Source organism: Ostrinia furnacalis, unplaced genomic scaffold (assembly GCF_004193835.3).
Source record: "Ostrinia furnacalis isolate ACB-3 unplaced genomic scaffold, ASM419383v2 OfSCF7341, whole genome shotgun sequence".
NCBI lineage: Eukaryota > Metazoa > Arthropoda > Insecta > Lepidoptera > Crambidae > Ostrinia > Ostrinia furnacalis.
The window spans coordinates 503,898-525,095 of NW_021137580.1; the positions used below are offsets into that span (position 1 = coordinate 503,898).

Genomic DNA, 21,198 nt, shown 5'->3' on the forward strand with positions numbered 1-21,198 from the left:
CTAAGTATACCTAATAAACCTTCCTCTTGAATCACTCTATCTATTAAAAAAAAGCATCAAAAATCAAAATCCATTGTGTGGTTGGTTTTAAAGATCTAAGCATAACATAGGGACAGATAGCGGAAAGCGACTTTGTTTTATATGTAGTGATGATAGATGTGTCGTTAAGCGATCGAAAATAAATGTAGAGAAAGGAATATGAGAGTGGCAATTTCCAAACTTCATCCTCGTTTTGAGAGGCTATACTCAGAAAAGTATGACACGTCCTTCTAATTAAACTTGAGCCTCGTTTTGAGAGGCTATACTCAGAAAAGTATACACGTCCTTCTAATAATAATTAGTGACCATTAACTGAAGAAAAACAAATATTTCTTTCATCCTTATATTTTGTTTTCGTTCTTAATAACTAACAAAATTATTTTCCAGGTTTTTCCCTTTACCTTCCTATTGCAAACTCCAAAGGGGCGTCACAATAGAACAAGTTTGGGAAGATCTATTCTTCGCCAAACAATATTTTATTTTTAAATACGAATGATTGAAGAATGAGAAATTATCCTACCGACCATAAAGCGATGAAGCAAAAGTGTCTTAAAGAAAATAAAGAATTAAGTGGATTTCTAGCAGCTGTAGTCTGTGGGATATGATGTTCGTCCACAATAAGGAAGCTAGATGTTAGTGCTTCCTTCCGAGCGGGTGTTGTGCTCGGGGACCAAGGTCCAATTTACACCATCTTGGTTTGTCTATATATACTTTGGCAGGATCTAAAACTCCGTCACCGCGATGCAGGTTTGTATGAGCGGCGGAGTGTGCCATAGTGAAGTAGTGATAGCGCCATCTGTTGGTCACTAGTTTGTAGTGGCGTCGCCACAAGTCTATTCATTAATGGCTATTGGCACAACGTTCAGCCGAGGAGGAAGAATGAAGAATTCAAAGTTTATGGAATCTTGTGTGAATTTGTATAAGAGTTTAAAAAACTTGATGATTGAAGGCTTATAATATTCTTCAAGTTTTTGTTAAGAGAATATAAATATTGGCCTATTCACAAAAATACGTTTTTATTAATTTATAATACAAATCTAATAATCAATACTAATTGTGCAATAATTCGTATTATAAACTTTTACTTTTCTAGTACGACTGTACCACTATTCTAACAAGACCAACATCTCCGTACCGTCTACCCTTAAAAATTACCCCAAAAAAATGTAATATCTCACTAATTTGGCAACATATTTATGTCATAATATTATTGCCATATGCAAATAAAAAGTATTGATTCTCTGCAATCTTAATGCCATGGTTATAAACAAGACAAGAAACTTTATTTATCTTTTTCCGCTAGAACCATTGAACATTTTAGGGTTAGAGGGTTAAAAAAAAGTAAAACGTCACTTGTGAAGACGTCTTTCAGACGGGGTTATCTGAAAAATAACCTCTCAATATTTGAATTATCCTGTTTATTGCATTTTTTTATAGTGGTGTGATATTATTCGACCTTTATATTTATTTATATTAAGTTAAATTTCATAGGTGCGTGATAGTTTGATATTTTTCAAGTTTACAATTTTCATACACTTGTACGTCCGTTTACATGTTTGTGTCTTAGCAAAACATTTACCTTATTATGTAACTTGGTGCTTATTTTTTACTGAAACCTTTTATGATATATGATTTGTGTAAATGGAATTATTCTCGTGTTTACCAGCCAACATTTTAAAATTATAAATCCATTACTTTAATAGTTTATAGTCAAAGCATGTCATTTTCATCAAGCATGATCTTATCATGTTAACATTGTGGCTGTATGCCTAATTTTCAGGATGATGACTTAAAGATACCACTATGTCTTACATCAAAGTGCTTCAATGCACATTTTGCCTCAAACATGGTGCTATGGGCATGTCCACCAGATCTGTGCTGCTAAAAATAGGGGTAATTCTGATGATTAGTAACTCATTAAAATATTTACAAATTACCTATTGTATTATGGCTTTACACAGTGAATTTAAAAACATTGTGCAACAAGGTTTGGAATTTATTGCTTAAAGTACCATTACTTGTTTACCATGCAGTCTAATGCCTTTATGCTACTACTGAGTCTTTTATACAGTCATTTAATAAAAGTGTTGATTTTTAAAAAAGTTTTGGTTCTGTCTTATTAATAAACTTTAATATCAACAGAATGGAACCCTTACCCAGCAGCTTGCACGAATATCAACCACAAGTTGTTGGAAAAGTCAGTTGCCTGTCACCACCCTTAGCCAGACGCCCACCAGCACTAAAAAAGGCAAAAATGTGCCACAGGATAACCGGGTGTGGAAGGAAACCCCGTCCCTGGACAGAAAGAACAATTTGGGACAGTATTGTATGATGCTGTCCAAATTTCGGTTGACTTGTAAGTGTGATTGATGTTTTTTTTACCTACTCCATTACTTTGATAAGTTCATGTTTTATATTATGAATGCATTGCAAATATTAATATTTAGATTGATAACTTTACAAGTTAAATTCCTAGTTGTGGTGTTCACAAAACTTATCTATATAAAATTTTTACTTTTTGTGTAAAATTGTATATTCAAAGTGTAATGTAATAAATTTTTTCTTGTGTTCATTCTTCTCTGTGAGCTATCTTGTTTATTTTTAAAAGATTTATCTTTAAGAAGTTTGTGGTTTTTATTGCTGTTTAGAATCAGCAAAGAACTCCCACAACTGTGCTGAAAAGAACCCCTTAATTTGAATTCAGATGAATTGGAATTTCATTTTCACTCATTCATTCAGCTCTCGTGGTAATGACGTCCATGGCCGGTTATGCGCTGGCTCCGGCTCCCTTCGAGCTGACGACATTCTTGCTGACCGCCGCGGGAACTGGCCTGGTATCCGCCGCCGCCAACTCCATCAACCAATACCACGAAGTGCCCTTCGACGCGCAAATGTCGCGCACTAAGAACCGCGTGCTTGTGAAAGGATTGCTAGAGTAAGTGAAGTTTTGTACTTGCAATGTGAATGTTAAGTATACAAATGAGGTCAAAGTTTTATGAATTACATTATTACACACTTACCCTGCCAATTTCAGATGGCTTTAAAAGAATTAAACTTCTTTCCTGAAGTTTTAAACTTCTCATATTGATTACAATGGACATTTTTGAATCAGTCCATGAGATATGAGATGAAGTTTGTTAAGTACTTAAGAATAAAATAGCTGAATGAATCAGATAGCCATGTTTCATTAGTTGACTGTCTGCAGGTTTTTTATGCAATTTAATATTAAATGTCTCAATTTTTTGATTACAGGCCATCGCATGCAATCGGCTTCGCGGCCGCGACCAGTGCGACAGGCCTCGGACTATTGTACTTTGGCGTGAACCCGCTGACGGCTGCATTAGGGGCTGGAAACCTTATCCTCTATACTTCAGTTTATACTCCTATGAAGAGGATGTCGATTCTGAACACATGGTTGGGCTCTGTAGGTAAGTAAACGGATGAGTCGCCTTTGAATGAATGAAATGAATCCAGGAAGACATTTGAATCAATACTATTTACCTCAATGTAATCATGTACCTACACAGCCTACACTAAATCTAAACACACAAGTAAACTTAACTCCTTTATACTGTCTCTATCAAGACGTGATCATGATTCCGTCGCGCTGTTAGCTGTTCACAGTTTTTAATGTGCCTTAGTCGTTTCACATGATCCCTATACCCTACCAGTAAGCTTAGGCGCAGACCATCGATTTTTCGTTAAGTCGGGCAGTTGATCAGTATGTGCATGTATGGAAGTGCGCACATTACACCGATTTGGTATCGGCCGATTCTTCATACAAATTAAAATCGGGCCCAACTATCGGCCAACAAAAATCGGTGGTCTGCGCCTAGTCTAAGCGCGATCCCGCCGCTTGCGATGTGCCTTTGTCTAAACACTGGTTTCACACTATCCCTAACCCATACTCTGCCAGTGGGCGCGATTCCGCCGCTGTCAGGCCTGCCTTTGTCTAAACATCTTTTCACTCGATCAGTTTACTCCCAGTGGGCGCGATCACGCCGCTGATAGGCCTGCCTTACACTAAACATCTTGTCACTCGATCACTGTTTACTCCCAGTGGGCGCGATCCCGCCTCTGTTAGTCCTGCCTTAGTCTAAACATCTTTTCACACTACCCCTATATTCTCCCAGTGGGCGCGATCCCGCCCCTGATCGGCTGTTATTTAGCTCTATGTGCCTTTGTCTTCTTTATATCGTTTTACATGAACTTTTTATCATTTGTCTTTACACTGTTGTTTCACATGATCTTTATTCTCCCAGTGGGCGCGATCCATAGGCCTGCTTTCGTCTAAACATCTTTTCACACTACCCCTATATACTCCCAGTGGGCGCGATCCCGCCCCTGATCGGCTGTTATTTAGCTCTATGTGCCTTTGTATTTTTTTTGTTTGTATTTCTGTTTGTAAAGCATGTAAAAACGAGGCAATAAAGTATTATCTTATCTTATCTTTGTCTTCTTTATATCGTTTTACATGAACTTTTTATCATTTGTCTTTACACTGTTGTTTCACATGATCTTTATTATCCCAGTGGGCGCGATCCCGCCTCTGATCGGCTGTTATTTAGCTCTATGTGCCTTTGTCTTCTTTATATCGTTTTACATGAACTTTTTGTCATTTGTCTTTACACTGTTGTTTCACATGATCGTTATTCTCCCAGTGGGCGCGATCCCGTCGCGCTGTCAGCTAGTCATAGTTTTTAACTCTGTGCCTTAGTCTAAACATCGTTTTACACTATCCCTATATACTCCCAGTGGGCGCGATCCCGCCCCTGATCGGCTGTTATTTAGCTCTATGTGCCTTTGTCTTCTTTATATCGTTTTACATGAACTTTTTATCATTTGTCTTCACACTGTTGTACTTGTTTCACATGATCTTAATTCCCCCAGTGGGCGCGATCCCTCCCCTGATCGGCTGTTATTTAGCTCTATGTGCCTTTGTCTTCTTTATATCGTTTTACATGAACTTTTTATCATTTGTCTTTACACTGTTGTTTCACACGATCGTTATTTTCCCAGTGGGCGAAATCCCGCCCCTGATCGGCTGTTATTTAGCTCTATGTGCCTTTGTCTTCTTTATAATATAAAGAAGACAAAATCGTTTTACATGAACTTTTTATCATTTGTCTTTACACTGTTGTTTCACATGATCGTTATTCTCCCAGTGGGCGCGATCCCGTCGCGCTGTTAGCTAGTCATAGTTTTTAACTCTGTGCCTTAGTCTAAACATCGTTTTACACTACCCCTTTATTCTCCCAGTGGGCGCGATCCCGCCCCTGATCGGCTGTTATTTAGCTCTATGTGCCTTTGTCTTCTTTATATCGTTTTACATGATCGTTTTATCATTTGTCTTTACATTCTTTCACACTATCCCTTTATTCCACCACCGGGCGTGATCCATAGGCCTGCTTTCGTCTAAACATCTTTTCACACTATCCCTGTATTCCCCCAGTGGGCGCAATCCCGCCACTCATGGGCTGGGCGGGGTGCGCGGGCGGGCTGGACGCGGGCGCGGCGGTGCTGGGCGGGCTGCTGTACTCGTGGCAGTTCCCGCACTTCAACGCGCTGTCCTGGAACCTGCGGCCCGACTACTCGCGCGCCGGGTACCGGATGATGGCGGTCACTGACCCTGGTATGTATCCAATTTTAACATTCTTCTTCTTCGTCGCTACACTCTTGCCAGAGTGGTCGTGGTCGTCACACCAGGTCCGGTGGCAAGTCTCACAATCCGTCGACATTCCTCCCGCACTGCAGCCTTTCTTGTGCACTCGTGGAGTGGACCATTGTGTGCGGTTTTGAACTGGTCAGTCCAGCGCATTGGCGACCTGCCGCGCGCTCTTGTGCCCTCAACCTTCCCCTGCACGACAAGTCGTTTTTTTCGACAATTTTAACATAATGCTCTCGTTTCAACACTTTCAACTTAATGACGTCCACTGCTGGACAAATGAATGTGTTCTGTTTTTGGGCATATTGCTGCGACACCGGCCCCGCCCCTTTTTCACATCTCCCTTTAGTTTCTGTGATCTGTGCCTTCACCAGATCGCCTCTCGCGCAAAACGAGATGAACAGTGACATAGTTAATCTCGAACATAAGTAAACAACGACAAGGTGTAACATCCCTCATGATCATGATCAGAGCAGGAGATTGCAGAAAATAGATTCAGTAGTAGTTACACAGGTCTACGTCATTGTTAAATTTCCACTTATAAATAGACAAATAGAATAGGTCAGTAAAAGAAGATAAGAAATGACATTTCATTGATATATTCTTTTTTTCAGCTTTATGCAGAAGAGTGGCGCTCAGACACACTGGGATCATCACAGGAATCTGTCTCGCGTCGCCGTACCTTGAAGTGACGAACAAGTGGTTTGCGCTCGAATCGCTCCCGTTAAATATTTATTTTATGTACTTAGGTAAGTGTCTAATCTAACCACACACTCCAAGTTTGTTATGAGGAAAATGTGCATTGAATTATATGTTTTCAAGGCTATATTTAATTAATTAATCATTTATGTTATTTTTGTTTCAGCATGGGAATTCTACAAGAAATCAGACAGTGGGAGTTCCAGAAAGCTATTTAGATTCTCTCTAATACACTTGCCCGCGCTTATGTTACTTATGCTAGTCAATAAGAAGTATTTGAGCTCGAGCGATACGCAGGAGCAAAAGGATCCGTCGAAGGCGCTGGACGTCAGTAAGCTGCCGGAATCCAAGAGGATATCAGTATTGCCGCGAGGACCTGTAGTCGCCGCTCAGGAGACAGAGCAATCAACAGAAAACTGATAGCTTTTAACAATCTACGTGGACGTAGATATAGTATTTTTGTTGTAAATAATGTACAATTTAATTATGTGATTCAATTAGATTGTGATGTAAGTTATCAATCAGTTAACCGCGAGATTTTTTGTTATATCCACAGGACAAAGAAACTTTTTTTTGTACTTAGTATTGTAGTTCTATGGGATAGAATTACGTTTTATTTGATATTTTTATTGCTCTCCATTTGATTTCGGTACACTGCTGTAATACTTATGCATTCCTGCATAGAATAATTAGTTTTTATTGCTTGTATCTTTTACTCTTCTTTGTTTTGTGGACATAAAGGCGTATTCAGTTGTTATATTGCTAACTTTGTTGAATGAGTAGTTCCTTTAACTTATTATGACACAGGAATAAATGAAATTTCCAAATAATAAATCTTATGTTTATTTTTGTGTTGCAATTTAAATTACATTCATTTATCGATGGAATTGAAAATAATCTACATACATACAAAGAACATACAGGCTATCAGATTTTGAACATTATGCAGACGGACACTGGGCAGGTGTATCTAAACTTAAAACCGAAGTCGCGAGCCGCGTGCCAGGGGAACCCGTTTAACTCCAAAATAATGTTGATTCTTAATTTATTTCCTGCAACAAAAATTATGTTATAGCTTTTTGTAATGTTACAGAAAACATAAAAAATTATGACTTGTGTTTGAAGAATTTTACATAGCTAGTTTGTAATGCTAAGAACGAAGATAGCCGCGAAGCACTTGATAGTAAAAGATGTACCGGATTAGAACATCAAGATAAACATCTTATTTGTGCTTTTGTCTAGATTAGGAAGCTTCCTGAATTATCATCTTAAAGTAAGACAATTTAAAGGTTTATCACACCAGTTGTATTTATGCTAAATATAATACTGGTCTGGTACCGACCTGGGCTTCTTGGAGCTGCGCTCGTGGTCGCGGCTGTCGTCGCGCGAGCGCTTGTGCGACTTGCGGTCGGAGTGCTTCTTGTGGTCGCCGTTGGACTTGCTGTGCGACGACTTCTCGGAGTGGTGGGACGACTTGTGGTGCTTGTCGCGGTTCTTCGACGGACTGCTATTAAAAAATAGGTAATTTTTAGTGGATTTTATGGTTAAGTATTAGATTAATATTACACTGCGTCATCTAATCCCAAACTAAACAAAGCGGTACTACAAATACCACATCGCGGATGGGCCCTGGACTGGCAATAGTAGTCCGGTACGTAAACCATTAGGACAGGTTTTATGATTGGTTTGGTCATGGTTTTATTATTTTGCCAGACAAACCTTTCAATATATTGCGGTTCGCACAAAATATATTTTTCAGTTTGCAAGTAGATTTTTATGTAATGATAATTAATTATGAATAATATTGAATATTCCAAAAATAATCTATCTCATCAAACCCTAAGGCCCAGAACAGACGGTGAAACGCAACTGCAACTTTCTGATCATTCTGATGAATGAAACTGAGACTGAAAGTTTCAAACTAGTCGCGTCATGTGTGGTCTCTCAACGGACGCTATGGCAGAAACTTAGATGCAACTCAAAAGTAACTAGCAGTTGCAGTTTCGTTGCAGTTGCGTTTCACCGTCTGTTCTGGGCCTAAGCGGTCGTATAAGACAGCGGTAACAATTGATTTCTATTGTCTCAATTCGCGGGTACTTCAAAGGCTAGCTAGTATAGTCACCTGCTGCTATGTTTGGAGGGGCTCTTGTGGCTAGAGGGCTTGTGCGCGTGCGACTTGTCGTGCTTGTGCTTCTTGCGGTCGTCGTCGTAGCGCGGGCGGTCGCGGCCGGCCTTGCGCTTGCCGTCGAAGTCCTCGCGCTCGTAGCCGCGCTCTTTCTTGTCTTCCTCGGCTGCTTCCCGCTCCAAGTCCGACCAGTCCTTGCCGGACTCTTCGTCCTCTTCTGGAATGGGGAGGAAAGAATTAGAAGAAGCTATACTTTAGCTTTACATTCTGGCGCTAGAAGGCAGCACTAGCGCCTTACAAGTCGTTCAAACTTCAAAGCAAGCGTTGTTCATGTCATTCCTAATCATGATAAGGAGTAATGGAATAAATAGATGTTGGACATCAATCTAGATCTGTGAATGCGGCATTTCGAATAAATTTGACTGCCGTAAGCATGTCGTGGAAGTGAGAAGTGTAGCCCGAAGTGAAAGCTGTAAAAATGCATGGAAACATCGCTTCAGCAGTTTCAACCCAGGTGGCACTGGGTTGATGAAACATATCACCAGATGCTTATTTCAAGAATACCAGCAATGAGGGTTTTCGCGATTGAAAAATCCGCTAGATGGCGGGACGCGGACGTGGGGTCCGACCGCTGCACTGCGTGATTGGTGGATTTTGACATATCTGTCAATGTCCTGTCAAAAATAACCAATCACGCAGCATCTGGACCCTGCGTCAACGTATCGCCATATGGCGGATCCTTCAATCGCGAAAACCCTCATTGAAACGGCTCACCAGATGCTTGACTTATAAAAAATACGAGCAGTTTCAAATATTAGCGAATGTAAAGTTTTCATAGTGTTGTAACTGTTAATTATGAAAAATCTAAAACGTTAAAATAACGGTATCGTTGTGGCCAATGAGATGCTGTCATAGTGACATTGACAATACGTCAATGTCACGCTAGCATCAAACGTCAGAAGAGAGGGACGCGCGGAGACGACTCCGCGCGCTTTTGTGCTAAGTGATGAATCGTATCTAAAATAAGGCAATATAATGTGAAAGATGAGTATCCAGTGTTTTATTTATGAGAATAGATCTACCGGCCTCTAATATAACGTACCCTCACTGTCCCCGGAGGCGTCGGACTCGTCGGAGGCCTCGGAGTCGTACTCCGAGTCGTCCTCGGACTCCTCCTCCGATTCGGCGTCCGTGGGCTCGTACGCGTCATCCTCCTCTTCAGAATCCTCCTCTTGCTGTGGGACAAACAAGAAGTAAAAAAATCTACGAAGTCTACCAAGCCAATGTTCTAGAAAAGATGTTTAAAGGCAAGGAACTATAGCGATTACATGACATGATAATAACATTGCAGAATATAACACACTTGCACTTCTCAGTCTCTAGGTCATTTAATCAAGGACGAAATTAAAAAACTGCTGTATTTATAGGTCTAGCTTTTAACTCAGTGGAGTTACCACGGAGCGGCACAGGAGTGTTTTTGTGACGATCAAACGTCAGCGAGACTTCAGTGGGTCTAGACAAAGTGCAAATTATAATCGCAAACCAGTCGAAAAGTGGTCGAAAAGCCTCTTTTTTGTATGGAGTTTTGACGGATTCGATTTTCGATTCGATCAAAAAGTGCGTTTTGTCTAGGGGGGCAGATTTGTATGCTCTGTCATGTCATAATAATTATGTCAATGTTACCCCTCCCGTACCATATCTCAGGCACTAAGTGCGCTTTAAATATAGCATGTAGATGAGTTTTGTACAAACCTGTGCAGCATTTTCTTCATCCGACTCCGGATCCAAGAATGACCAACCACCATTGTCGAAGAAGCCTTCGATGTCGTCCGTGATTGTTTTCATGACTTTGGTCCAGTTTAGAGATTGAATACCTTCTGAGTAGCGAATATCGCAGGAGCTGGAAAGGAAAGCATTTGTATACCTCTGAGAAGGTGGAAAAGATTGTTAAATTTTTATTTAATGAGGGTTTTCGCGATTGTAAAATCCGCCAGATGGCAGGACGTGGATGTAGGGTCTGACTGCTGCGTGATTGGTGGATTTTGACATATAATGAGACATTTATAAAACTTCAATTGATCTTAGAACCTGAAATTAGCTGACGCTGCAAATGCTCACACATCGGCAGTTCAAATGGGTACTAAAAAGATCTATAAGAAGATACTCGTCGATATTTTCTGCTTGGCCCAAACATTGGTAAAGATTGCCATAAAATGAGACTGCATTCAGTTCTTTATACTCTGTATCATGCGCAATAAAGTTTGTAATAAATAAACACTCACTTCAGCCACTCCTTAACATGATCCAGCATGTTCATAGGCACCGCATTGACCATGGCCACCTTTTTCGCGTAGTCCTTAAACACGAACACCATATCGAAGTTCTTGAGGTGGAACTGGACTCTTTCGAAGTGCACCAACTCGACGTCTTCGAGGGCTATGACGAAGGGCGGCCACTCGGTCAGGTTGACCAGGGCTCCTGACGTGGGTTGTAGGAGGACGGTACTGCGGAACGGCGCTCCGGGGAAACCCAGCTCTCTAAAAGCAGATTGAATGGTATAGTTTTCAGTTGGGCGATGTTGAATACAGCTATAGTCTGGTCGCTGAGCACGTAGAATTTTGTCCATTGACCCCAAGCTACCCATCCTTATCGCTCGCGCGTAAATATTGCTGTCGCGACGGGCGCCCGCAGTGAGTGTGCGAGCGCTACAGCAACATAATTACGCGCGAGCGATAAGGATGGGTAGCTTGGGGTCATTGGACAAAATTCTACGTGCTCAGAAACCGGGCTTTAGTATGATAAGCGCTAGAACTGTGACGTAGGTATAATAATAATGTTTATTTATTTCTCTTTCACAATATAGTCATTACAAAATACTGTTATGAATACATCAAAATACTTAATAACTTTATTGTTAGAGACTGGTGTCCGTACTAGGTAAGACTTATGTTACAGATATAGTAAATTATAAACAAATCACACAAAACAGTTGAGGTAAACTTTTCAACTTCAAACTTCTCAGGTTAGGTACTATTTAGGTGACCTATTTCCATCTATCGTTCACACCGCTGCAACTCCTGTATATTCAGGTTAGGTAGTGGGAATCTTATTTGCTCACGTGAGGTAGTGATCGAATGGTGATCTCGCCAGCCAGCTCCGTGTAGTAATAGGTCGAGTTCGACAAGTCCTTCAAATTGGTAGTAAGAACCAACTCGAAGGCCAAGTCGACCTCAAGCCTCAACCTCGGTCTCCGCTCGCTCTGCAGGTGGCGGTCGCGTGCGCCGTGCAGCCTCTACCAGCCACCCACCTGAAGGGCGTGTCGAACTCGACCTCCTGCTTGGTCATGTTCTCGACGCGCTCGCAGAAGCTCTTGAAGGCGACCTTGAGCTTGTGTCGCAGCTCGCGCTCGCTCTGCTCGGCCGCCAGGTCGTCGCGGTCGTGCATGTGCTGGTGCTTGCCCAGGTCGGTGGTGATTTCACCCACTTCTGTGTAAAATTGCACGTCCACGTGCTTCTTTTTGCCTGGGAAAGATACGACAGTTGTAGTTTTTGGCGAAAGAACAGTAATACTGACTAAAGTCCGGTCGCCGAGCACATAGAATACGTGTACGGCGTACGCACGACAAGGATGGGTAGCTTGGGGTCATTGGACGAAATTCTATCTGCTCGGCGACCGGACTTTTACTGCTCCTATACTCTGCAAGGAGGATTAGAGTGTAGAGTTGAAGCAGCTACTGAATTTATGTTTTTCAGATACGATGAGTCTTTCAGACTAACATATACATACAGGTATAAGCTTGGTTTAGCGAGCACGTATAAGACAAAATACGCGGCTCTTATGAACGTAAACAAGCTAATAAAGAAGTAAGTAATTTCGTGTGACATTAGTTTCTGAAATATCACCACAATATAAAAAGCACTCACCAAACATAATAGCGTGTTTCAAATGGAAATGTAAAAGTATAATCATCTCTCCATCACAGGGCTGAAAGAATGCATTCTTGATGTTATTATAGAGTATGTCCACTTTGTCGCCTCTGACGGACGTGAACCTGAAGCCATTGGTGTGTGCCTCGAGAGAGCCGCTCATCCTCTTCGTGACGATGTTAGGTCTAATGTACAGATCTTTTAGTTTGGGGTTGCCTTTGCTTTGGGACATAACCAGTGTGTCTTGTTTGACCAGATCTTCCTTTTCCCTTTCTTCTGCCTCTCGCGTTTTGAACTTCTTCTGAACTTCCTTGATCAGTCGGAAGCCTGTGTTAAGGTTTGCGGAAGGCGGTGATATCTCGCCCGGCTCTTTTGTGTTTGTACTTCGGTATGTGCTGCAAAAATAAATTATTTTAATTTGAAGATTAGGGAAATCGAATTGTCATAAGTGATGACGAGAGAAAACACAATAGACAACCAAATAACTGACTGAAATGAATAAATAGAAAAGAAAACAAATAAGATTCCAGCTGATCTGGCAATAGGACCAAAGAAACATTTTTGCAAGTCTGTCACAATGTTAACAGCATTGTTGTGTTCCGGCAGTAAGAGGTAAGATAGCCAGTTCCTCTGTGGTTGAGGATTCCGGGTGAAGCTCGCTTCCACCTTCGGCCTGATCATCACTTACCATCAGGTGAGATACAGGACAAGATTAAGGATAAAAAAAAATCTCCAGAACAGGTCTGTGTATGAATAAGATACTCACACTTCCTTCACGAAGGTAGCGTCAGGTTGCGAGTAGTTCCCACCCTCGTTCCTGCCCATAGTAGCGCCAGGGTGGAAGAAGTTTATCCGAAGGTACGTATAGTCGCCCTCCACCGACTGAGAGATGTTCTTGATGGTCGAAATGTGGAATGGTACGGGCACGCCGAATATCGGCAGGATTACTGTCTCGTATTTACGATCTACAAATATGATAAGTAATTAGAAAAAGTTCCTAGTTCTTTCTAGCAAATATTTAATAAAATTAATCTTAGGCCGGGTTCCCACTATGCCGGACCGGCATTTCTGCCGGAAACCGGACACCGGACAACGGTGTTCACATTACACCGGATGACCGGATCCGAAATCCGAGCCGAATGAAGTGCGGGGAGCACGGGCGGGGCGGGGCGGGAAGCACGAGCGCGGCGGGGTGGGCCGCAACTCGTTCACATTACTCCGGTCCGGTTATTTTGCCGGCATTTTGTAGCGACAAAACGCTCGGTAAAAATGCCGGGCTCGGCGAAAAAGCCGGATCCGGGATAATGTGAACAGCTTCATACAATTTGTACCGCCGCTAGGCCTTCCGGCGATTTTACCGGACCGGGAGATCTGCCGGTCCGGCATAGTGGGAACCCGGCCTTATTCAAAGGTTCTGGATATTTGACAGTGGAATGGAACTACTGTAAGTTTTCTCTCTCAATTTCTTTTATTAGAGCGTCAATATAAAAAGGTCACAATAGTCCTCCTCTGCTACTCGGTGATGAAGAAAAAACTTTCTCAAGAGCTGTTAAAGCAAAACAACTAAATTACGATGTTGTTGTAGTTTTAGAGTACTTTAAGTCATAAAAACTATTAGAACTTATTGAGGTATACTTACCAACATAAAGCTTGAGTTCCTTAACCTCATTCTCGCGGGGCATCTGGCTGACGCTCTTGTACGAAACAGTACTCTTTCGTATCTTCTCTCCCTCTTTGCCACTGGACTGCTTCGCCAAACGTTCTTTAGCTTTCTCATTCAGCGCTATCGCCAACTCCCTCTGGTGCTCCTTACGCTTCTCTTCGGAAGAGTGTTCCGTACGGAGTTTGGACTCTATTACCGCTGTCCGTTTGCCTCTGCCTGAAATCGCTCCAGTATTATACGACTCCGTCAACTTAATGCTTTTTGGCATTCAGTTGGGTTTGTGCATGCAATTTACTGTTGTAATAACTGTGTGAATATTACTTTTAAAATACTGCTACCAAAGAACTAACTATCAAGTCACTTTTGTAATTTTATCACAAATTTAATTTAGAATTGGTCAAAATACTTCTACATGAAGAATCAAATGTTACCACACTCAGGGTCTACTAAAGTGATATTCTTATGGGGGCTAAAATTTATGCTATCATTCTAAATCTATTAATTAGCAATGAAAAGACCTTTCTTTCATCAATAAATACATCTGTTATTTGAATGAAATAATACCAAATGATAAGAAAGGCCTTTTTATAACTAATTAAACTTAATTACTACTAATAGCTATTGTTTCAGTTTTTAACACAGGAATCAACTTGACATGCAATTAGTGCTCATTTTGAGTAAAACATTCCAACTCACCTCCATTTTCTATCCATCCATGATTGCATGTAAGTAAATAAGAATGCATAAATATAAAACACAGTTTCATTAAATATTATTACTGAGCAGTTATTACATGGCCTAAAACTCAAGAAATAGTTTAAAATTCCTGCTTCTGCTAATGAATAAGAGAAGAATCTTTACTAGCTTGCTGAAGGAAAGCTTATTATTTCAAATACATAAGTATTAAAAACACAGATTGTCAGATTGTCTCAACATGAAACACCTTAATCACATGATGAATCATGGTTAATTAATAATAAATAATACATAAATCTTTATTTTACTCACACAAAAAATCGAACAGAATTACATAGTGAATGTATAAGATACGTTTGATGTTTATTCTTGTGTGAGTCTGATGCCTATGCTAGGTATTTAGTATACCTGTATTACAGGATTTTTAGATTACAGGACAATTGATAATTACCCTTATTGCTAGCAGGATTGACTGCAATTATCAATAGCAGAATGAGTGTCACACCTCATTTTGAAGTTACAAAATAGGCAAAATATACAAGCGCACAAGGCGTTTAATTTAGAAAAGCAAAACTAAACTTTATCTCTTTAACAAAATGTTGATTTTCCTCAAACACTCACCAAGAATTTCAGTCTTATTTTCTTTTTCCTCCTCTTCTTCTTCGTCGTCGTCCTTCAAGAAGATACCAATGTTCTTGATTTTCTTCTTGGACTGTGTGAGGAGAGAAGCAGGTTGCTCCTCATTTACCAATACTGTATCACCAATAAACAGTGCGTATGTCTGAAAATAACTATGGTGTGACTCATCTAGCAATATAATATAGCCATTTGAGAAGACAGAAGATTATTGTTCTGATTCTCACCTTTCCTTCCTTCTCAGTGGCTGCACTATTTGTCAAATTGGCTAGGCCAATGTTGATATTGAACACCATGCCTTTTTTGGCTACCACTGAAGTTTTTGGTCCAATAACTATAGAGCTCTCTCGAAATTCTATACCCATTGCAAACCTGCAAAGTTTATAATTAATAATAAAGTTTATTATAATAATAAAGTTTTAATTTAAAAATGTTGTACAAGAAAACTTACCCAAAAGTTTTAGTTAAGTTATCCACCAAATCAGGCTTTTCTTTTTTTGCTAATTCTAAGCCTGCTTCATACACTGACGACAGTTTAGCACCAGCAACAAGATGTTTCATCACTTCTTCCTCCACATTCAATAGAAAATTGTAATTACTTTGCACCTCATCTGTAGGGTTGACCAGTAATGTACGGACAATGTTTGAGCAGTACGACTTATATCTGGCACCTAAGGAGCATACAATTGCCCCAAAGTGTAAGTGGTTTTTGTCTGACACAGCACTGAACTTGAGACTGTAGTTGCCACCAGACTGTATGATCGGTGGATAGCACATGTCAACTTGGCTGGTGTCCACTCCTGTCACATATTTTTTGTCTGATATCGCTGCTTCTACACCTTCTGCTAGTTTTGAGTGTTTTACTTTCTGTAAAAGTTGAGAAAAATTACTGCACCTGCAATATCCATTTCCAAAACAAACTAGAAAAGCCTGTACTTACCTTATCTGAATCAATAATTTCCATGATTTGATCTTTCAAGTACTTTGTGAATACGTCAACTGTGACCAAGCATGCTTTTTTAACTGTGATAACTTCCGGGTCTTCCTTGGGCGCCATGAGTAAAGCTATAGATGAGCTGATGTCGACATTTTCAAACTTCTCTGCCTTCATAGCGGCTTTCCAACTTTCGCAGAATTCACCAGGATAATTGTCTTTGGCAAATACACCAAGGTTTTTGCCTGATTTTGATTTCTTAATCTCTTGTATAAGTTTATTAAAGTTTTCTTTGTCCTTATCATTCTAAAATAGAAAATAAATAAAAATTTATTTATATCTACAAGTCACAAGCTTGGTGCCAGACATCTTTTATTAAAGAAAACTATATCTATTTGGTTGTTGATTCTAGGACTGACAGGATATATTTATAAATAACAGTTGCACAATGTTGTACAATCCAAATGTTTTTTGTTTGATGAATCTAGTCGTAGAAAGTAACCCTACTTTTAGATGCCTCAAGAGCATGTTTATCACATTTTCTATGCTGGACAATGTTATGCAAGTAGTCAACTGAAGATGAGACCATAAAATAACATGTTTTTAAACCTTAAAGATGACAATTATAATAATGGCAATTAGTACTCACCCTATCTCGAATAAGTAGTTTAACTGGGGGCAGTTCAGACTCATCTTTTCCATTTTCAATTTGTCGAAGAAATTCTATTTTCTTTTTGCTGGCGAGGAAACTCATGCTGTGCTCTGTGAGCACTGTGATTGTATCGGGAAGCTCATAACCAAACAACCAGGTCTGAAAAAAAGGTAAGAAAAATACATTAAAATTAGTCATTTCTATAAATATATTTTCTTGAATGTATTAATACATTTCATTAATTTTCAGTACAAATAATGTCTGTCACATGTGTAGGTAATTAATTAGATTATTGTCTGTTTGTAGCCATGTTATAACCCCAAAAACACTTAGATATTTCATTATGTATGAGAAAGCTAGCAGTATTTAGAAGATAACATGTCTATTGCTTACATTATTGACCTCAGGAAAGCTTACACAGTACCTATTGAAGATAACTTCGGCATAACAAAAAAACAAACCTGTAGAGCTGTTGATTTACTGTACAAGGTATCTTCATCAACTCCGACACATGAAACCAGGCAATCAACTTTCGCCAAGGCATCATCGCTCTTTGGATCTGCTGCAGCTGCCTGTAAAATACATATTTCGTGGTTAAATCATTCAAAATGTGGCCGAGGAAACACTTTGAAAGTGGATTACCTTCCACGCTGCATAGAGCCTTTTCATACGGCGGTAAAATGTCTCCTTATCAAGAGATATATTAGACATTGTGTATAGTAATAATAAACCTAACTAATATCAATAATCTAGATAATTACGCCTCAACGAACAAAAGTTTATTCACGACATTAGTGCTTTTGACAGCAAACACGAATGGCGGGCGTCGGAAATATTGTTTCTTTCTATTTTGTCTATGGCTCTAGGATTTCGGATACACCACCAAAGCAGTGACCAAACAAAGCTACCAAAGATAATTCTCGTCACACATTGAGCTCATTTTTCAAATTGATCACATCACTAACCAGTGTATTTTTTTTTTCGAAACTTAACTGTCATTTGTGTCATTGCATTGTCAAATGTTGTGGAAGTTTAATTTTTTGTAAACAAAAACTTTTATTTCTTTTGCATGTCAGATTATAGTTTAAAAGCAAAATGCAAAAACTTAAAGCAGTTAAACATGCTACTCTAACTGATAGTGTCCTAAAACTTTTAACGCAAGGTCGCATTATCACTATTTTAGATTTTCTTCAAGAAGACATTGAAAAACTTTCAACTTTAACAAAATTAAGTTTACCAGACATCATTACTTTACGTAGTCATATATTTAACAAATACTCAGCACCTTTGATCAATGGAGCTACTCTGCTTAAAAGAATTAAGACGAAAAAAAACTTTGTACAGACTGGCATAGAAAGGTTCGCCGCACTTATTTTTGTTAGGTGTAAATTCAAATTATAGCTAGATACTTTATTTTATTTTATTTTATTATAACTTGGGTTTATTTTCAGTTTAGATCTCATCCTCAACGGAGGTATTCCTGTGGGACACATAACAGAGCTGTTTGGCCTTGCAGACTCGGGCAAAACACAGCTATGTTTCCAACTTGCTATTAACTGTGTAAAACACATAAATGGTACAGTTCTTTATCTAGATACAAAAGGTGATTTTTCTGCAATCAGAATACAAAAAATATTAGAAGCCGAAGGTCTGAATCATAAGGTACAAACAGATTCTGATCGAATATAATAATATTTTAAAATAAATTTTAATATTTGTAATTATAATCTTTTCTAAATTATGTTTTTTCAGGAAATGGCATTAGTAATGTACAAAATAAAAATAATACATGTATGGACAATGGATGAAATTATTGAAATATTACAGAAGATCAAAAATAATTCAATAGTTTTTGATAATCTATCCTTGATTATTGTTGATTCTTTGCCTTGCCTGATGTTTCAGTATCTTGGTGATGAAAATAAAATTGGTGAGCCATTCATGTTTTAACGAAATCTCTTATTTATTTATCTTCATTGTACTTCTTTTAACATCTCTTCATCTTTTTTACAGGTTTGGCATTGTTGAATACTTTTGTAAATTACTGTAGATTTATTTCGAATGACATGGAACTTGGTATTGTCTGCATAAATTTACAGACAAGATGGGTGGATCAAGATGTCTCAGACTTGGATGAAGGTAGACTAATAAACTCTTTCACTTCATTATTATCAAAAAATATTAAGACCACTTTATATAGAACATGGTAAATGTTCTCCTGTTTTAAAACATTGTCGGCCGTTTGGTGTAGTGGTTCAGAACGGACTACTATGCCGAGAGGTCCCGGGTTCGATTCCCGGCCGGGCAGAAATTGAAATGATGAATTTTAATTTCTGTGACGGGTCTGGGTGTAAATATGTATAATATGTATGTATTTAATAAAAAAAAAAAAGTATATAAGTAGTATATCCGTTAAGCTAGCACCCATAACACAAGCATTGAGTTGCTTACTTTGGGGCTAGCTGGCGCTGTGTGAAATTGTTCAAAGATTTATTATTATTCTCTTTATTAACTTTGGTTCTTAATTTTAAATATTTTTTTACAATGTAAATTATCAAAAAAAATAAATAAAAATACATTATAAAAAAATACTTAAAAATAGTTATTCCGCTGGTAGCGGAGCAGGGCCCAAGCTACCGGTGGTCAGGGTCACAGGCTGAGGAACCTCCGGACAATGCGTGCCGTGCTGAGGATCACCGCCTTTTGCATCTGACCCTTGAGCCAACCATCCAGCGAGAGCTTCTTTAGATGTTGGTCGAAGCTCTTCGCTATTAGCCCGTTTGCCGAGACAACTATCGGGACAATGATCGTCGAGTCAACATCCCACATGGCGGTCACCTCGTGGGCCAAGTCAAGGTATTTGCTTTGCTTTTCCTTCTCGGCCTTCACGAGGTTTTCGTCATGCGGGATGGTAATGTCTAATAATGATAATTTATTATTATTATTATTATTGTCAAGCTCAAGTCCTTATTATAATACTTTGTAGGTATAATATTTTTTGTGAGTTAACAATGAATTTATTTTAACATTTCAGAATACAAGGAACAATCAACAACTCTGTACAGAGAAACAGCCTACATAGAAAAAAGAAATCGCTGCCTAGGGAATTACTGGCGCCATGTTCCATCTGTAATTTTATTATTAGATAAATCTCAACCAATTTTGTGTGATGGAAAACACATTTGTTCACACTTAACAGTTACAAAAATGAAGTCTGCTGAGGGTAAAATTAAAAGTTGTAACTTACAATTGACTGCATGTGGCATTACTTCCATAAGTAAATAAAAGAAAAAGTATGTATTCCAAACAAGATTTATTATTTGAAAAGTCCCCTGACAAAAAGCCTAATTACATTTCATTAATGGATACATCGCGATTTAGTTTTAATACTCACTTAATTGAAAAAAACTGACGAAGTCCGACCGTTATCTATTATTAAAAATCCGATCATGTCCGGATTAATCCGAATACATGGAAACCCTACCCAGTTGCAAAATTTTTTTTTTGTCAGAAAAGTATAGAAACTTTTTATGTAACGAACTATAAAAATAAAATAATATGTCGTATTGGTATCATAGTTATTGGTATATGAGAGATATAGTTCCAAAATACTGGATTGTCCTGTCGATGACATTGACAGTGGGGCGCCACCGTCAATACCGGATCGCTGGTTCCGATTTTTGCCATGTTGGAAACCATATAGTTGAACGATGGTAGCGCCCCCCTGTCATTAAGTTTGGCGGGACAGTTCAGCGTGGGTCATCTATACTTAGAATATTTGATTACTTGAAAATATTATAAACAAATTACGTTCAAAAGCACGCAAAGGTCTAACGCGCCCTATCCATCTATGTTATATCTTTGATCTGTCAAAATCACCACGCGTCGCACAGATTCGCTGATTTCATTGATTAATTGTAAGGGTCGGTGTACACTTACGCTGTGTAAAAAAATACCAAAATAGACATGATTATTAATCCCGGGGTCCTGCGGCCTGCCCCCCTAGACAAAATGCACTTTTTGAACGAATCGAAAAACAAATCCGTCAAAACTCTTTACAAAAAATGGGCTTTTCGACTGGTTTGCGATTATAATTTGCACTTTGTCTAGACCCACTGCGGGGCTGATTGATTTTTTAAGCATTTTTTTGTATGTGTAGTTAA

At 39.1% G+C, this 21,198-nt stretch overlaps 3 protein-coding genes across 6 annotated transcripts; 2 read left to right on the plus strand and 1 right to left on the minus strand.

Annotated features, from left to right (window-relative positions):
• The first annotated feature begins 1,379 nt into the window (after positions 1-1,379).
• On the plus strand, positions 1,380-7,237 carry Cox10 (Cytochrome c oxidase assembly factor 10). 2 transcript variants are annotated; one of them, XM_028320020.1, is made up of 9 exons: positions 1,380-1,530; positions 1,820-1,932; positions 2,182-2,395; positions 2,779-2,974; positions 3,292-3,467; positions 4,173-4,192; positions 5,512-5,671; positions 6,319-6,453; positions 6,570-7,237. In XM_028320020.1, exons 2-9 carry the CDS (start codon positions 1,843-1,845, stop codon positions 6,821-6,823), a joined length of 1,245 nt encoding a protein of 414 aa, XP_028175821.1. In that variant the 5' UTR covers positions 1,380-1,530; positions 1,820-1,842; the 3' UTR covers positions 6,824-7,237. The 2 variants fall into 2 exon arrangements, with proteins under 2 accessions (XP_028175821.1, XP_028175820.1); XM_028320019.1 differs by lacking the exon at positions 4,173-4,192 and having other exon boundaries at positions 1,382-1,530; positions 5,492-5,671.
• Positions 7,238-7,276: 39 nt separating this feature from the next.
• Positions 7,277-17,876, minus strand: dre4 (SPT16 homolog, facilitates chromatin remodeling subunit dre4). 3 transcript variants are annotated; one of them, XM_028320017.1, is made up of 18 exons: positions 17,678-17,876; positions 17,497-17,607; positions 17,033-17,194; positions 16,390-16,689; positions 15,901-16,316; positions 15,677-15,821; positions 15,435-15,594; positions 14,814-14,822; positions 14,094-14,333; positions 13,221-13,419; positions 12,452-12,849; positions 11,836-12,049; positions 10,811-11,065; positions 10,281-10,428; positions 9,631-9,763; positions 8,526-8,745; positions 7,746-7,907; positions 7,277-7,455 (listed from the first exon to the last, which is right to left on the minus strand). In XM_028320017.1, exons 1-18 carry the CDS (start codon positions 17,744-17,746, stop codon positions 7,449-7,451), a joined length of 3,348 nt encoding a protein of 1,115 aa, XP_028175818.1. In that variant the 5' UTR covers positions 17,747-17,876; the 3' UTR covers positions 7,277-7,448. The 3 variants fall into 3 exon arrangements, with proteins under 3 accessions (XP_028175818.1, XP_028175817.1, XP_028175819.1); XM_028320016.1 differs by having other exon boundaries at positions 7,746-7,910; XM_028320018.1 differs by lacking the exon at positions 14,814-14,822 and having other exon boundaries at positions 7,746-7,910.
• A 156-nt stretch (positions 17,877-18,032) lies between these two features.
• On the plus strand, positions 18,033-20,342 carry Rad51D (Rad51 recombinase D). The gene is made up of 5 exons (XM_028320021.1): positions 18,033-18,393; positions 18,487-18,697; positions 18,788-18,965; positions 19,049-19,174; positions 20,070-20,342. The coding sequence occupies exons 1-5, from the start codon at positions 18,131-18,133 to the stop codon at positions 20,318-20,320; spliced, it is 1,029 nt and encodes a 342-aa protein (XP_028175822.1). The 5' UTR covers positions 18,033-18,130; the 3' UTR covers positions 20,321-20,342.
• Positions 20,343-21,198: the final 856 nt, after the last annotated feature.

Bases quoted from the DNA above. Each gene is read 5' to 3' on its own strand.
- Cox10 (XM_028320020.1), top strand. From the start codon at position 1,843: ATGTCTTACATCAAAGTGCTTCAATGCACATTTTGCCTCAAACATGGT. The intron at 2,396-2,778 runs GTAAGTGTGATT...TCATTCATTCAG, and splicing joins GTCCAAATTTCGGTTGACTT to CTCTCGTGGTAATGACGTCC. The intron at 3,468-4,172 runs GTAAGTAAACGG...ATATTCTCCCAG, and splicing joins CACATGGTTGGGCTCTGTAG to TGGGCGCGATCCCGCCCCTG.
- Rad51D (XM_028320021.1), top strand. From the start codon at position 18,131: ATGCAAAAACTTAAAGCAGTTAAACATGCTACTCTAACTGATAGTGTC. The intron at 18,394-18,486 runs GTTCGCCGCACT...GTTTATTTTCAG, and splicing joins GTACAGACTGGCATAGAAAG to TTTAGATCTCATCCTCAACG. The intron at 18,698-18,787 runs GTACAAACAGAT...ATGTTTTTTCAG, and splicing joins CCGAAGGTCTGAATCATAAG to GAAATGGCATTAGTAATGTA.
- dre4 (XM_028320016.1), bottom strand. From the start codon at position 17,746: ATGTCTAATATATCTCTTGATAAGGAGACATTTTACCGCCGTATGAAA. The intron at 16,317-16,389 runs GTAAGTACAGGC...CAACTTTTACAG, and splicing joins AAATTATTGATTCAGATAAG to AAAGTAAAACACTCAAAACT. The intron at 13,420-14,093 runs GTAAGTATACCT...TCATATTTGTAG, and splicing joins GGAACTCAAGCTTTATGTTG to ATCGTAAATACGAGACAGTA.